At 42.7% G+C, this 16,338-nt stretch overlaps 1 protein-coding gene across 6 annotated transcripts in view; it reads left to right on the top strand.

The window, feature by feature from the left end:
- Positions 1–16,338, top strand: part of LOC137521683 (BAR/IMD domain-containing adapter protein 2-like) — a 172,185-nt gene that overhangs the window by 97,473 nt on the left and 58,374 nt on the right. For all 6 annotated transcript variants that reach the window (XM_068241291.1, XM_068241293.1, XM_068241295.1 and 3 more), the window contains 2 exons: positions 15,781–15,852; positions 15,969–16,106. In XM_068241291.1, coding sequence (XP_068097392.1) covers positions 15,781–15,852; positions 15,969–16,106 — 210 coding nt within the window. The remainder of the gene's footprint in view (positions 1–15,780; positions 15,853–15,968; positions 16,107–16,338) is intronic.

A 16,338-nucleotide genomic window follows, 5' to 3' on the forward strand; every position in this document is an offset into this window, starting at 1 on the left:
TATATGAATATGCACTGACAACGCGTTTCGTAGGTCTCAGACCACTTCCTCAGGCCATGTATCTGGTGAGCATTTTATTAACCCAGGTGGTGGCCACTCTTTGATGAATTGAAACACTGGTGATTTGAAGCACTTTTGTTTCTGTGGACTGTGCACTGAAGCTTTGGATCTATATTTTACTTTGTTTTTGAAGAGCAATCACTTTAGTTGCACTCCTATTGGAACTCATACTGTTAGTGCTGAATTTTGTGGTTTTTTTTGCTATAATAATCATTCACTTATATTGGTATGCTGTGAGCAATGACAGTCTGCAGACAAGATCTTGTCCGAGCGATTAAACTGTTCAATAGCTTGTGGCTTTTGTCGCACAAACCGCTGCATACTCTGTTGTTGTCCTGCTGTGTGTACGAAAGTCTTCTACAGACGGCAGAGTCGCTACTAACAGACATCTGAGGAGACAGCTGATGGAGAGTCGGCTCTGTGTAGTCCGTGGCAGACAGTTTCCACCATGCCTTCACCTTGTTTGTTGTAGCATGTGTACGATTTTTCGCGAATTGTTGCTTCTAAATGTACGTTGTTGTCTCTTGTCTGTTTGTCGCTACAGACAATGAATGTATGCTGTGTGTATCTACCTTATGAGTTAGGGGAGGTTCTCCCGTGCAAAAGGTATTATCGTGGCAGTCCAGCCAGACTGACCATTACATAACAAATTTGTCCCCCTTGTTTTGCTCCGATCATACTAAGTCTTCCATCCTCATGACATCATTTAGCACATCTTCTAAGTCTGTAGCATACTGAGCATAATCTGACTTCCAAAACTTAGTGATGAGGAATCGCAATATATGTGCGCAGCACTTTTAATGGACTTACATGAATACACCCAAAGTAACTTCTAATCTGGAAGTTCAGTGATCTTCACATCATTGACAGAAGACCACGGAATAAAACTTTTTTTGCATTTTACATGGTGTATAAGCATGCTTAGTCATGGAATATTGAAAGAAATTAGGAAAGGGTGACTTCATTATTAAACCCACCCAATTATTTAATTGATGCAGTCATTTTTTCCCTAATTTAGTCTGTTAACTGTTTAAAAGCTTCACAAAAACATATATAGCTACAAATTCATACATGCAAGATTACACATCGCAACAGTGAAACAGTGTTACATAATGTAATATAATATAAGGATCCTTGGGGGCCACTATTAGAAAAGGCCTGGATGTATGTAGTTTTGCTGTAAACATATCACAGAGACTATCAGACCAGGAGATCTTAAAGATTAAAGGAATAAAGGTGAGTATCTGTTCAGGTGGCCACCCACGATTTTACAGCAATTTGATTTGATTTAGATTTCCCCTTTTTTTAAATTTTTTCTCAATTGGGAGTGGCGCATATTTCTGATCACTTTTTTGCAAGATTTGAATGGACAGCGCTGGAGTGGTGAGTGCCACGACCGTTAATTTACCCTGCTTCAGCGCCCGTCTGAACGAGTCCTTTAAAGGTTAGGGCTAGGCGTCAAGAAGAGGTTATAGGTAAGGGGAGGAGATTAGGTACCAGGAAGGGTTTAAAGGGGGGGGGGGTTAAAGGGAACCTAAACTGAGAAGGATATGGATTTTTCCTTTTAAAATAATACCAGTTGCTCGACTCTCCTGCTGATCCTGTGTCTCTAATACATTTAGCCACCGCCCCTCAACAAGCATGCAGATCAGGTGCTTTGACTGAAGTCAGATTAGCTGCATGTTTGTTTCAGGTGTGTGATTCAGCCACTACTGCAGCCAAAGAGATCAGCCGGACTGACAAGCGACTGGTATTGTTTATTAGGAATCATCCATATCCCTCTCAGTTGCGGTTCCCTTTAAAGAGGAACTTTCACGCAGGATTGAACTTCATCCCCATCAGTAGCTGATACCGCCTTTACCCCACAAGAAATCTTTACCTTTTCTCAAATAGATCATCAGGGAGGGTCTGTGTGGCTGATAATGTGGTGAAACCCCTCCCACAATGTGATGTCATGACCATGGTCCTGACAGGTTGCTGTCTGTGAACCTCATTGCATTATAGGAAATAATGGCTTTTTCCGTCTGCCAAGCATACTATATGGTCGCCTTGGGCTGACAGGTTCTCTCCGGCCTGACTCTTGCTTATCTGAACTATTGTGCTTGACTGCTGCTCATATGTTTTTTCTATCTTGCACGTAAGTTATTTTATAATTATTTTATAAGCTCCATGTGCCTTATTCTATGCTTTGTACTTTTGTAGCACTCAATAAACACTCGTATGTCGGTGAATCTGAATTTGCTATATGTTGTACTTACCATTTGTTGAATAAAAACCTCTTGCTTTAAAAAAAAAATGAATTGCAGTCTAATAAGAAAGTGATTCACCAGGAAAGTTCCATGTACCATTAGTACTACACATACAAGTTATTTCCTCTTCAAGCTGCTTTACGTAGTGAGATTGAGTTTCATCTTATGTATATGTTACAGCCAGAACCCGAAGTCTGGCCTCTTCAGGCTCTGGCCAATCAAAAGTGGCCGTCTCGCTGCGGCCAATGTGCAAAATGAAGATTCCCGGCGGCATATAAATGAATGAATGAATTCCCCATCCGCAGGCAATGCGAGAAATGAAGCCAGTTCTTCGGCTCTGGCTCCTCCCCTTGCCCCTCTCCTATTCATCTCTTGCATGGCCCTCAGAGTCATTTGTTGTGGCAGATTCCTGCTGCTCGTTTCTCTGCAGACAGGGCCGGTTTAAGCAACAATGGGGCCCCAGGGCAAAATAAACCTGGGGGGGCCCCCCAACAGATACCCCGGAGCAAAAATTGGCATTAAGGGACCTTTTTTGCAGCTGGTATAGTCAGGGTTTGAAGCCCCAATCGGTCGGAGCTCCACATTCTGGCTACCCCAGCTGCATGGGGGACAAGGGGTTAAACATTTTCAGGAGGGGGGACCCCACATAATTAAATAAAAAAAAAAAAATTCCCACACTAAACATAAAAGAAAAAAATTGGGAAAATAGGAAAAAAATGCCAGGGATCTTCATACAGCCATATTGCGGCTGTATAGCGATCCCTGGCCAAAGCGCTGCGGCTGCGTATGGACCCCCTGAAAACCGCCGTCAGGAAATTTATTGCGCTTTCGTTTGATGCATGTAAAATTACACTACCGTTAGGTACTAAAAGTGACATTTACCGCATTTAAAAGTGTACTTTTTTCCTTTTGAAACTTTAAAATCGATTTTCTCAAACTATGTCTTTTTGAAAAATTGTTTTTTCTACTTATTCCCAATGATCTCCTTAACATATCCTGCAAATTTAGGGTTTCTAGAATTTAAGGTGGATTTGCTATTAACCATTAAAGTCGGCTGGTTTTTAAATGTGTATTTTTTTTCCTTTAAAATTAATTTTCTCAAAAACTATAAGGTCGATTTGAAATTTTTTTTCCTCTTGTAGCCACTGGGGGCCCCTACAAGCTCTGGGGCCCTGGGGCAGCTGCCTCCTTTGCCTCTATGGTAGCGCCAGCCCTGTCTGCAGAGCAGGTGCTGGCAGAAGCAATGTCTGCAGCCTTCCAGCTCTGCTTCCCTGCCGTGACAAACCACTCTGAGGGCCATGCAAGAGCTGAATAGGAGAGGGGCAGGGGGAGGAGCCAGAGCCGAAGAACCGGCTTCATTTCTTGCATTGCCTGCGGATGGGGAATTCATTCATTCATTTTTATGCTGCCGGGAATCTTCATTATACACATTGGCCGCAGCGAGACGGCCACTTCTAGTTTTGACCGGCCAGAACCCGAAATGGCCAGACTTCAGGTCCTGGCCGTAACATATATATATATGACAAAGGAAGTCTGCATCACTACCTGTGTCTCTCCTGCCAGTTGTTTGGAGCAGAGTCCCTCTCCTTACTTCTTGACCATGTCAGACCGCCTGTTTGTGGCACAAGGCGTTCCCTATTCTAGATTGTGTGTTTTTGTATTGCCCTGCACCAGTCCATTCATCAGTCTGAGCAGAACATCATGGTGCACCCTAGTGGCACAAGATCCAAGATGCACAGAAGTCCCATTCTTGTTACACTTGGGTGGTCATTCGTCTATCTGTAGCAGAAACACTGCGTTTATAGAATAGAAAAGGTTCCGTACTGAGAAATGTGAAAATTCAGCGGTATGTTGTTTTGATCTGCAAATCACTCGGATAAATGCGTCACGTGGTGGAATAAGCTGAACCTACTTAGAGCTTTACAATGAAGGCTTTTGTTAGTGTTTATTTAGCTCATTTTGAATTACTGTCAGTTGAAGGAAAAAAAATATGAATTGTCTCTGGTAAATGAACTGAAAGAAAAATGTAACTGGTTTATAACTTTTACATCTGAAAGGGATTCTGAACTTTTGTGTGAAAAACATGCAAAAATCCCTCTAGAGAGAGAGAGAGAGAGAGAGAGAGAGAGAGAGAGAGAGGGGGGGGGGGGGGGTTTATAGAAGTTATGTCATGAACCATAACACATCTGTCAGATCTATTATGCTGCTTAGACAGATGCTTGATGTAGCAGAGCTGATTTTGCACCTGAATAGAAAGTAGTAACTGGCTGTGTCTGGAGATGAATTATCCTGTGCTCTTAAAGGGAACCTTAAAGGGAACCAGTGACGAAGCACCCTCATGTATTTTACCATATATATCAATGGGAACATGACAGTAAACACCTACCCTGTTCTCTGTTTCATTCTTCTCTGCTAAATCTGCCTGTTATCTGCCCTAAAAAGAATCCCTGACTGAGCATTTTGCTGGTTCGAGGATAAATAGCAGCAAAGCAGAGCCACAAGGGGGCAGACTTGGGCTTGAAAAGACATCACAGAAGACTGACTCAGCTATAATCATTCCGTGGCAAAGCCAGACTGAATGCTCAGTCGGGGATTCTTATCAGCGCTGACAACAGGCAGATTTAGCAGAGAAGAATGAAACAGAGAGCAGGGTAGGTGTTTACCGTCATGTTCCCATTGATATATATGGTAAAATACATGAGGGTGCTTCGTCTCTGGTTATCTTTAACTGAGAGGGATATGGATGTTTCATTTTAAAATATACCAGTTGCTTGGCAGTCCTGCTGATCTCTTTGGCTTTAGTAGTGGCTGAATCACACAACTGAAACAAGCATGCAACTAATCCAGTCTGACTTCAGTCAGAGCACATGATCTGCTTGCTTGTTGAGTGGCTGTGACAAAAAGTATTAGACGCAGGATCAGCAGGAGAGTCAGGCAACTGGTATTATTCTAAAAGGAAAAATCCATCTCCTTTAAACCTCCTAAACCTCAGTTTAGGTTCTCTTTAAATTAACCTATGTGGCTTTATCCAAACCATGTATTATTGCTCTGATTGCAATCAAGCACACTTTGGGGCATACTCACGAACCACCGGTATAATTGCCGTGCGCAGGTAGCAGGACTTAACAGGTAAACAGATTGTGTCATTTGTTCATGTTGATTGATCTACAGTGAGCCTGCATGTCATCTTTACTACTGGCAGACATGAAAAAAACTAGACAGCACCAACCAACAGCAGTCCGCTCCGCCCCACGTGGCGGTGATTGACAGCGCCGCTCGCGCAGGCACAGTACAGAGCGACCTGGAGGTCGCTCTGACGTCATCGCCGGGGACCGGGACGGAGCTCCGGCGAACGGCTGTGCGCAGAGGTGCGGCGAGGGAGGTCCTGGGAGCTTGGGGCTGGTGGAAGCTCCCGGTAAGTAGCCTTTATTTTCTTTTGAAAGCCCGGATAACTCGTTTAAGGTCGCATAACGTTCCCCTAACGCAACGCATTCTGGTGCTAAAGGTGGACGCTACATAGAGACGCCTTATGCGGTTCTTGGTGCGCCGTTTTCGTTCGATAGAACCGGCAATGATTCATATGAATCATTGCTAGCAGGCAGAGAACCGAGAATGATTCATATGAATCATTGCTAGCAGGCAGAGAACCGAGAATGATTCATATGAATCATTGCTAGCAGGCAGAGAATGATTCATATGAATCATTGCTAGCAGGCAGAGAATTGGCAATGATTCATATGAATCATTGCTAGCAGGAAGAGACTGATTTATATGAATCATTGCTAGCAGGCAGAGAACCGAGAATGATTCATATGAATTATTGCTAGCAGGAAGAGAAACGGCATTGCAGTGCAGTGAATATTAATTAGCCATGTGGCTAGGCAAAATAGCAGACTCTCCCCTCCTCCTCTCCTGCACACAAAAAACAAAACAACATTACTGAGCATATGCAAACAGTCTAAGCGGCTAAAACCGCGTATAACCCACAGCATGCTGCACTTTCATAGAACGTGCAGCGTTACAGTGTAACGCAACGTGGGCACTGTGAACAGCCCATTGATCTATCATTGCTGTGCGGTGGGGTGCGTTACAGGCTGCTCTAACGTGCGCCTGTAACGTCCCACTGTGAAAGCAGCCTTAAAGTGGATCCGAGATGAACTTTTATTCATTGCATTATTGTGTTCCTTTCCTATTGTTTATAGGGCATTCTGCAAGCCAAATACTTTTTTGTTTTTGTTTTAATACTCTAATTCCCTATAAACTAAACAAGCCACGCCCACAGGTTTTAAGAGAGCCAAGGCACTTTCAGACAGTAGCAAGGGCTCATGGGAGCTCAGTCTGGGCAGGAGGAGGGGGAGGTATTACTAGCCATTGATTTCAGAGGCAGAGGGGAGGAGGGAGGAGGAGGGGGGATTCGTTTTTTTTGCTCAAGATACAGATAAGCCTGCCTCTGTGTAATGTTTACAAACAACATGGCTGCTGTCATTGTATCACAGGAATAAATAATCATATTCTATTAAAGCTGTTTGCAGCTAGATTTGCTGTATAAACCTAAATCTAAACTTTAGATAAGATATATAGACAAGTTACTTGTTATAGTTAGTTTTTCACCATATAGAGAACAAACTGGCAGGCACACTAGGCATAAAGTTCACACCAAATGTATTGGTACTAGCATTGAATGCATGAAATGCATCTGAGCCAATCTGGCAACATGTGTCAACATTAGAATGCAATAGCTTAAATAGCAGACTCTATACACATCAATATGAGCTAGCTCAGAGCAAAGCAAAAAAGCATGCGAGGAGCCATGGAGTAGGCTGGATGGAGGCATGAAGTGCTGGGGTTGGTCCAGGTTGGCTGCACTTACAGCCGTTTCGCCCTTGTTTCCTGCGGGCTTCATCAGAGGGGCATGTCGCCTGACTGGTCCCCTAGGTATAGGGGCCGCCGGGTCTCGCACTACCCGTGGTGTGCGCCGCAGTCGTTGGCCTCTAGTTAGTTTTTCATCTCGGATCCGCTTTAAGTTCCTCCTAAATCATTAGTTAATGCTGATAAGGAGTGATAATTGCCCATATGCAATAAACGTGTTATCCTAAGTTTTCTCCTAGGAGATCATTTTCATAAACTAACCTTTAAGCATTTTACAATTGAAAAAGTACCTAAAAGTAGGGGAAACGGTACTAACAACATTGTTTTGATTATTTTCTTGCTTGCTCTGGTTTAAAAAGCATTTTATGGCAAGGTGTGAAAATATCACCTAGGAGAAAACTCAAGCTACTTACACACTTTAAACCCTTCCCAACCACCTAACACCGATAGGTGTCGGGAAGGTGGCAGCCCCAGGACCGCCTATTGCTGAAAGGCGTCAAGTCCTGGGGCGGGGTTTTACAGGGGATCGCGCGCGCGTGCATCCCCGCTTGAATGATGGAGCGGAGCTACGTCATCAGTCTACCAGCGACGGTCACTGCTAGCAGACTGTTAGATGGCAAAACCGTCTATTTACATTGTACTGCACTGTGATCTATTGCAGCGCTGTACTGGGGACAGCCGTGTCACTCGGCTGTTCTCTGGAGAGACTGTTCACTTGTGTGCTGTGTTGTATGGCTCTGCAGTGAGTTATTAAAGCTGCAGAACACTAAATTGTAAAAAAAAGCCTGGTCACTAGGGGGTGTAATCCTACGGTCCTGACTGCCGGGTCGGCTCTTCTGCGAATGCCCGCGCTTCCACGTCATCTGGCTTGTACTGCGCCTGCGTACAACTACTGTAGTTAGTCTACAGGCTGACTAGGCACTCTATTTCAATGTGGTGAGGTGGAGGGCCACTGTACACATGCCGGATTATCGGCTGAGTCGGTCGTTAATTGCCCACCTCAGCCAACTTTGAATGTTTTACTATTTTATCCTTATCTGGCACCTCCGTTTTGAACAATTCTTTATCCTGAGTATCCACCCTTGGTGGAGGGGTGTTACCCCCTTTTCTTTTTTTCTACAAAGAGTAACATTTTTAGCCCAAGTGGAGTCGGGTCTAATCTCCCCACCTGCCTACTGAGTGATTACCTTTATGAGTATATTTAAGCTTTTGACCAATTGGTTTGACACATTGCACTATTGGGGATCTGCTTTGTTTATCAAGTAGCTTGTGTACAGGGCTTTACATTTTCCTCTCTCAAGGTGATAATTTGTATTCATTTCAGGTAAAAATAGCTTACATATGGTAGGTATCCCCCAGCACCTGGGTCCTTTTTCAATAATCAAACAGGTCAACAAATTCCTGGCTGCCTCTGTCGTAGTTCCCAGAGCATTTGCCTCCTGCTTATGATCCCCCTCCCCCCTCCATAGAACAGAGATGCCCGATAGGCCCGGGAGCCAAGCAAAATGTTTGTACAGGAACAGGATTAGCAACAATTGTTCTGGACGATACACATTGTAAATGTGTACATAGCTTAACTCTCAAATTAATCTAACCCTATTACTAATCTTTACCCGTGTATAATCTCAGAGTGGTTATCTTGAATCTTGCTGCAGACAGAATATAATGAGAACACACTTTCCCGATAGTGTTTCCCCACAGATGTGATTTTCTGTAACCTTAGATGTGTTTGTGCATGTGGATCAGTTCTTAGTACTTATTAAACCTAATACAATTTATTTCATGTTCTGCCTCTTTCCAGAAGGAATGCAATATCAGATGAATTACAGCGCTGTGTCTGATGCATTGTGATTAAACTATTGTCCTTTTGTATTGCTCTTAGCTAGTGAATTAGTCGCTGTCAAATGATAGGGAAACACACAATTTACGTTGCTACACAGCAGCAGTGACCCCTACAGATATCACTGCTTCAGTATTGATGGAACAGTAAGTGTATTATTAATATTGCTTTATAAAGCACCAACGTATTCCATGGGGCTGTATGGGGTCCATAATTATACAAAATATCTATGCCAAATGCTGCCTATACTGTCCTCGCTTGTAGGTGGAGAGAGCATATTTTAACAGCTTATTAAACTGGTAGGTGGAGTGGGCTTATTAAACAGCCTATTTTACTGAACATTTTGTTAAATGACAATTCACTAAGGCTGTTACCACATGGAAAACTAAAATTACCAACTAGTGAGGTAAATTAACCAGTTGAGGACCACAGGCTTACACCCCCCTAATGACCAGGCTATTTTTTACAATTCAGCACACTGCAGCTTTAACAGTGTGCTGCAGAGCCATACTACTTAGCAAACAAATGAATTTTGCCCCATTTTCTGCCACAAATAGACCTTTCTGTTGGTGGCATCTGATTGCTGCTGTTACGTTTATTTATTTATTTTAATTAAATTTATTATTTTTTTAATAAAAAACGTATTTTTCTTTAAATTTCCCTACCCAGCATCCGCCCCTTTCCTCAGAGAGCCAATCAGTGTGATCGGCTCTCATAGGCATCAGCATATAAGAGGTGATCATCTTTTGGGCCAATCGAGGGGACAGCTCAGTGACAGAGCTTTCCACGTACAGCACTGCAGGAGATAGCAGCGCTGTACAAGGTAAATAAACGGCAGTTTCACCATCTAACAGTCTGCCGCCCAATGATCGCCACTCCATTACTCAAGCGCACGCGCGATCCTCTGCAGTACACTCCCTTAGGACTTGACGCCAATCCGCATTAGGCGGTCGTATGGTGGTTAACAACTAGTGAGGTAAATTACAGACTTGTGAGGTAAATACAGTACGTCAATAGATTTAAATTCACAAAGAAGCATGCAAAAAAGTGGGATTTTCTGTATTTTATCCCCAGCCTTTTCGGAAGGTTATTGAAGGTAGAAAACAGAGCAGAAAAAAAGGTGAAAACTAATTAAACTAGGCAGGAAAATAAGAAAGTTAAAAATAAATAACATTTCCCTAATTACTCAATATTAATATGTAGTAATTACTGGTTAATAAGATACTAATAGTTTTGAGCCGATACAAATGTTATGTTAATTTGATACATCTTGGACTTACTTGTCAGTACTTCAGAAACAAAAACAAAAGACCGAGAGCCCAAATGGTGCGGTATTTCAAAACAGTCGAAGCTGAGTAAATTAAAAAAATTTATACTCACAAACACGGGTTGCCCCTAGGCAACCACTCCATATGCCGGTGGGGAGAATTAGAACCTGACCCCACTCAGGTATAAGATGTCGCTCTCTGTAGAAAGAAAAATAGGAAGATTCCTTGCCACCATAGGTGGATTATGTGATAAGGATAAGGTCCAGAGGCGCCAAAAAGAGTAAAAACAATGCTAAGATTAAAAATTGGGGGGAGACGTACTCACCACCCATCCAACAGACCAAGAACCAATATAAAACACAATGCTCAGTCGAGAAATCAGCAATTTATTGGTGCTCCTAGGTGCTACGCGTTTCACGGGACTAACCCGCTTCCTCAGGCAATCAAAACAGGAGCACAAGCTAAAAAATACAAAACAATAATATACATAAATAACGGACCCCAAGTACTTGTGATGAATTAAACAGAAGTCGGCGCTTCACAGCCGGTGACTCCGGGGCATCTTTTTTTTTCATAAAAAAAAAAAAAGATGCACCGGAGTCAGTCTAAACTCCAACTCACAACTAAGAAGTATTTTCAACCTATCTGATCACCTATTATCTGCCCGTGAAACAAAGTTACTAGAGAAAGGCTTAACATTCTGTCCTACCAACACATCAAACTTAAATGAACTATACACTGATTTAAACGCCTACGTACGTAAGCTTACCTTAAGACGCCATTTCGCCATAAAAAAACATAAGGAGTCATCTACTAACCCCAATAATAGCTTGATTATTACGGATAACCCATCAATACCACTTGTTACTGTTAACCCTGGCGAGGTCTCCACTGAGAGGTATATTACCACTCAGCTAAAGGGACGCTCTAGGTTCTATCCTACCGCATCCAAGGGCCATCTATTACAATCTTTCCAAGATTTAGTCTTAGAAGATCTCCTAAAGATCAATCTACAGAATCCCCCCCCCCCCTCCAACCTCACACATGCAGAACAATCTGCTCTTCATAGACTCAAATCAACGCATGACGTTGTTATTAAACCTGCGGACAAGGGCGGGGGCATTGTTCTTTTAAATCGGGCGGATTATTTGGAAGAGGCCTCCCGCCTATTAGATAACCCCCAACATTATGCCATCCTTGATCATGACCCGACAGAGGAATACAACAACACACTGAAAGCCTTCATTAATGACAACTTCCTTAAGGGCATCCTTACCAAGGGGGAAAGAACCTTCCTCATTAATCAGCATCCCAGAACCCCCTTTTTTTACTACCTTCCCAAGATACACAAAACACTCAGCAAACCACCGGGTCGACCAATTATATCAGGTATCGATTCCACCACAAGCAACCTATCTGTCTTTGTTGATCATCACCTCCAGCCCCACGTACGGTCACTTCCATCTTACCTCAAGGATTCCCAACACTTCATACAGTTGATAAAAGACATTGTCTGGCAAGATAATTACCATTGGCTCACTTGTGACGTAACGTCTTTATATACCAATATTCCCCATGACTTCGGATTGACAGCTATTGACTTCTTTCTAAGCAACAATACTCACATGCCCATGGCCCAGAGAACTTTTATCACGCAATGCGCTGAATTTATCCTAACGCACAATTCTTTCAGTTTTCAGAATAAGTTTTACCACCAGCTGACCGGGACGGCCATGGGCAGTTGGTTTGCACCATCCTTTGCGAACTTGTCCATGGGCCTCCTGGAACACCGTAAATTTCACCCTCAACATCCCTTCCGAAATAATATCATATTTTATAAAAGATATATCGATGATTTAATTTTTATTTGGCAGGGCGACTCTAATGGTATTACACATTTTGTTCAATACCTAAAAAACAATGCAGCCGGCCTTCAATTTACAGCCCAACACCACTGTACCACCATAGAATACTTAGACTTATCGTTATACGCTGACGGAAATAGAATTAAAACCAAAACTTTTTTTTTAAAAAGTTGATGCCAATAATTACATCCATTTTAACAGCCACCATCACAAACCCTGGACCACTAATACCCCTTACTGCCAATATAAACGTATCTTCCGCAACTGTACCGACCAAAAGGATTTTCATTCACAGTCAGCAATCCTGACAAACAAATTCATGGAACGCCAGTGCCCTAATAAGCTACTTAGAGATGCCAGACGCAGAGCTACTCAAGTGTCTCCCACCCAACCTACAATTCCCACTACCCAGGATTTATCCTTTCCGCTATTCATCACTAGATTTAGTGCCCAACATAAAACTATCAGATCAATACTACAAAACAGGTGGGACCTCCTACTTCAAGACCCTTACTTAAAATCAGCTGTCCCTGATAGACCATCTTTAACATACAGGAGAGCCCCAAGTTTACGAAACCTACTGGCACCTAGCAGACTCAAGAACATACAGTCCAAAGGCAATACTAGACCCGGATCTTATCCATGCAATAAGCCCCGTTGCTTGGCTTGTCAGTTTGTGAATGACACCAACACCTTCCACTCGGCCGTTACATCTAGTACCTATTCCATAAAACAATATATCAACTGTGATTCCCGGTTCATCGTTTATCTCATCTCCTGCCCTTGCGGCCTCCAATATGTGGGCCGCACGACCCAGGAGGCCCGCAGTAGGGTCGGCCAACACAAGAGGAACATTATTAATTGCCTAGCACTCCATAGCGTCTCCAGACATTTTGGCACACACCATGACCATAATCCCCTATTATTTCGTATTACATTTATAGAAGCGATTCCCCCACACATTTCAAATATCTTTGAAGGCTTGCGCCAGAAGGAGATCTATTGGATCAATATCCTAAAAAGTCTGGTTCCTAACGGTCTTAATGAGGTCTTAGAGAAAGCATTTTAGACTAAAACTTGAAGAAAGTGAACTTTTATATCATACGATGCTGAATCTTATGTGTGCTATCAGTGGCACTATAATTGATATTAATAGAAGGTTTTATCATACTTGTCCTCTCTTTTATTGATCTCGATCCACTGCGATACATAATATATTTGCTGTGTGGATTTTTGCTGTTGTACTTGTTTATATGTTTTTTTATATTTTTATTTATATTTTTTATGTATATTATTGTAGCGATTTATATATTTACTTGAGAGTTCCTAGATATTATATATATAGGTTGTCTGTGTTTATGATATATAGGATATTAGTGCTGAGTTCCCCCTGTGTTTTTTTAAAAAAGTAATTCACCCAGGTTTATATAACATATATATATATATATTTTTATTTTTTTATTGTTTAAAGTACCCTTCAGGTTCTTCCATTATAGAGCTCCAATTACCCTCATTATCCACACATTAACACCATTTGCGTCTATATAGACACTGCAATTGCCTTAGCGTTTTTGGGGCGTTCAGGCGGCTATAGTACCTTTTCTCCGTCCATAATTGACGTTTTGGACTGATGAAAAGCCGCATACGAGCGGCACACAGCATGCCAATACTTCACCATTTCCAAAATGGCGCCTACACCGTCTGGCGCATGCGCATGCGCGCTCACCATCACTTCAGCACAGCGGAAGTGTCGCAACACCACGCGGAGACGGCGTTCTCCGCTCACTTAGTCCATTTATAGTGCTCAGTTCGCCTCGTTCCTCACTGAGGCGCTGAGCTCGTTCCAGACCCCCAATTGGTAAGTCCTCTTACTATACTACCTCATCCTCACTATGCCTGATCTCTTCTTATACTAATGGTTGAGCACTATACTTTATTTATTAATTTAACCTGCGGCCACTTCTCTTTAAGCTAGGTCATTATAGACCTGGTCTGACATGTGACACACTATCACAACTATATGATGTCATTGTAAATTACCTGACACTGGGTTATGATTGCCATGATAGCTACCATAGCCCTTTATGACATTAAATGCAGTAGTCTATAGCATATCTTCTTCACCTTTAGAGGTCTTATCCCTTGAACATCTGTAGAGATAGATACCAAAATGAGTCATAGTGATCGATTATTTGTATTGGATATTACACAAAGTATATGCCTGCGCTGTTATATGCCTGCACTATTGTTTGCACTTTCTTCTGTGAAGCGCCGACTTCTGTTTAATTCATCACAAGTACTTGGGGTCCGTTATTTATGTATATTATTGTTTTGTATTTTTTAGCTTGTGCTCCTGTTTTGATTGTCTGAGGAAGCGGGTTAGTCCCGTGAAACGCGTAGCACCTAGGAGCACCAATAAATTGCTGATTTCTCGACTGAGCATTGTGTTTTATATTGGTTCTTGGTCTGTTGGATGGGTGGTGAGTACGTCTCCCCCCAATTTTTAATCTTAGCATTGTTTTTACTCTTTTTGGCACCTCTGGACCTTATCCTTATTGTCAGTACAATGATAATAATTATAAAAAAGAAAAATCTGGGGGTGGAGTCTGCCAAATCTGGGGGTGGAGTCTGCCACTCTACCAACATACAGAGACAGCCCTGCCACAATGTAGTACCGACAGACACCAGCATGCTACAGGATGAGAGGAGAAGCAGCCAGCAGTGAGTTGAGGGCACAAGGCTGGAGCTAAGGGGGAAGTCTGGGGGCGGTGCCACTGCCTGTCTCAGACATATCTGTCAGGCTGCTATGTGCTGTCAGTAGCAGGAAGGGAGGAGCAACCAGCCCAATATTGCAGTTTAGGATGAGTAGAGCTGACCATTTCCAGGCTCTCTGCCTGACACATTGTGGCGGATGCATCAGGAGTGAACAGTAAGTACTGGGACACGAAGGGACCCTTGAAGAGCACAAGCTGCTGGGATCATGGGCCCTACACCACTGCCCTCTGCTGTGACTGCTAGGTGGGGGAAGATGATGCCTTGATCCAGTCAGAGAGAGAGTTTTTGCTTTTCAGAGCTGCTTGGTTACTCTTTTGCTCTTTAGAGCTTCTTTCCTGTGTATTGAGGTGCAGTGAGGCTAAAAAGGTTGAACTTGATAGACCCTGGCTTTTTTCAACCTAGGTAACTAAAGAGGAGTTGATTTAGGATCCATTCACGCTAGAAATCACTAAACGCTAACGCAATCGCTGAGCGATTTTCTGGCGTTTTTTCCCAGCGATTTTTCACTGTATAGAAAGCGTTTTTCCAGCCTTTTTTCAGCGATTAGCGTTTTGTGATTTTTAGTTCAATTTAGCCTGCAGAATCGCTCGAAAAATGCTGCAGGCAACCCGTTTGCATTTCAGAAAATCGCTTAGATGAGAAAACTTCCATATACTTTTATTGTACACACGTTTTTCAAACTGCTAGCGATTTTCAGCAATGCTGAAATCGCTCTGACAACGCACAAGTGTGAGGTCATAGTTTTTTAGTTTGCTATGTTAGAGTTCATCTTTAATGATTGTCATCTTAACGTATAAAAATAACATTCAGTTCCCAAGATGTCAAAGTTATGCAACTATCTTTTTTTTTTTCAGTTGAAACTTTTCCACTCTGAACTCCTGGCTCAACTGGAACACAAGCTGGAACTGGATATCAAGTATTTGACCGTGCGTACTTTCTCTTCCGCTGCTTTGCATTGTCCATTGTGGTGATTTGTCACACCTTCCTTCGTATCGGGGGCTCGTCACTTAGTAACTGACAGCATTTCCTTTACTGTCCCTAGGCGACTCTGAAAAAATACCAAGTGGAGCATCGGTCCAAGTCGGAATCTATTGAGAAATGTCAGTCTGAACTCAAGAAACTCAGGAAGAAATGTCAGAACAGCAAGAACCCCCAGAAATATGGAGACAGAGAAGTGCAGGTAGGCCTACTGGAGAACTGCAGGCGAGCAAGTTATGTCTGAAGGTGGCCATAGCCATAATATACTGCAGTCAAATGAGGAGGAGGATGTAAATACATCCAGATTTCCATATAAGGGCTACTCTGCCATGGAGGTGCCTGTGCATCTTACAGGATTACACTGAATAGGACAAGTGTGTGTTGTCAGAACTCAGTGGGACTGATCTAATTCTCTTTTTCTCCTAAGTTTTCTC

This window comes from Hyperolius riggenbachi, chromosome 6 (genome assembly GCF_040937935.1).
Source record: "Hyperolius riggenbachi isolate aHypRig1 chromosome 6, aHypRig1.pri, whole genome shotgun sequence".
In the NCBI taxonomy this organism is placed as follows: Eukaryota; Metazoa; Chordata; class Amphibia; order Anura; family Hyperoliidae; genus Hyperolius; species Hyperolius riggenbachi.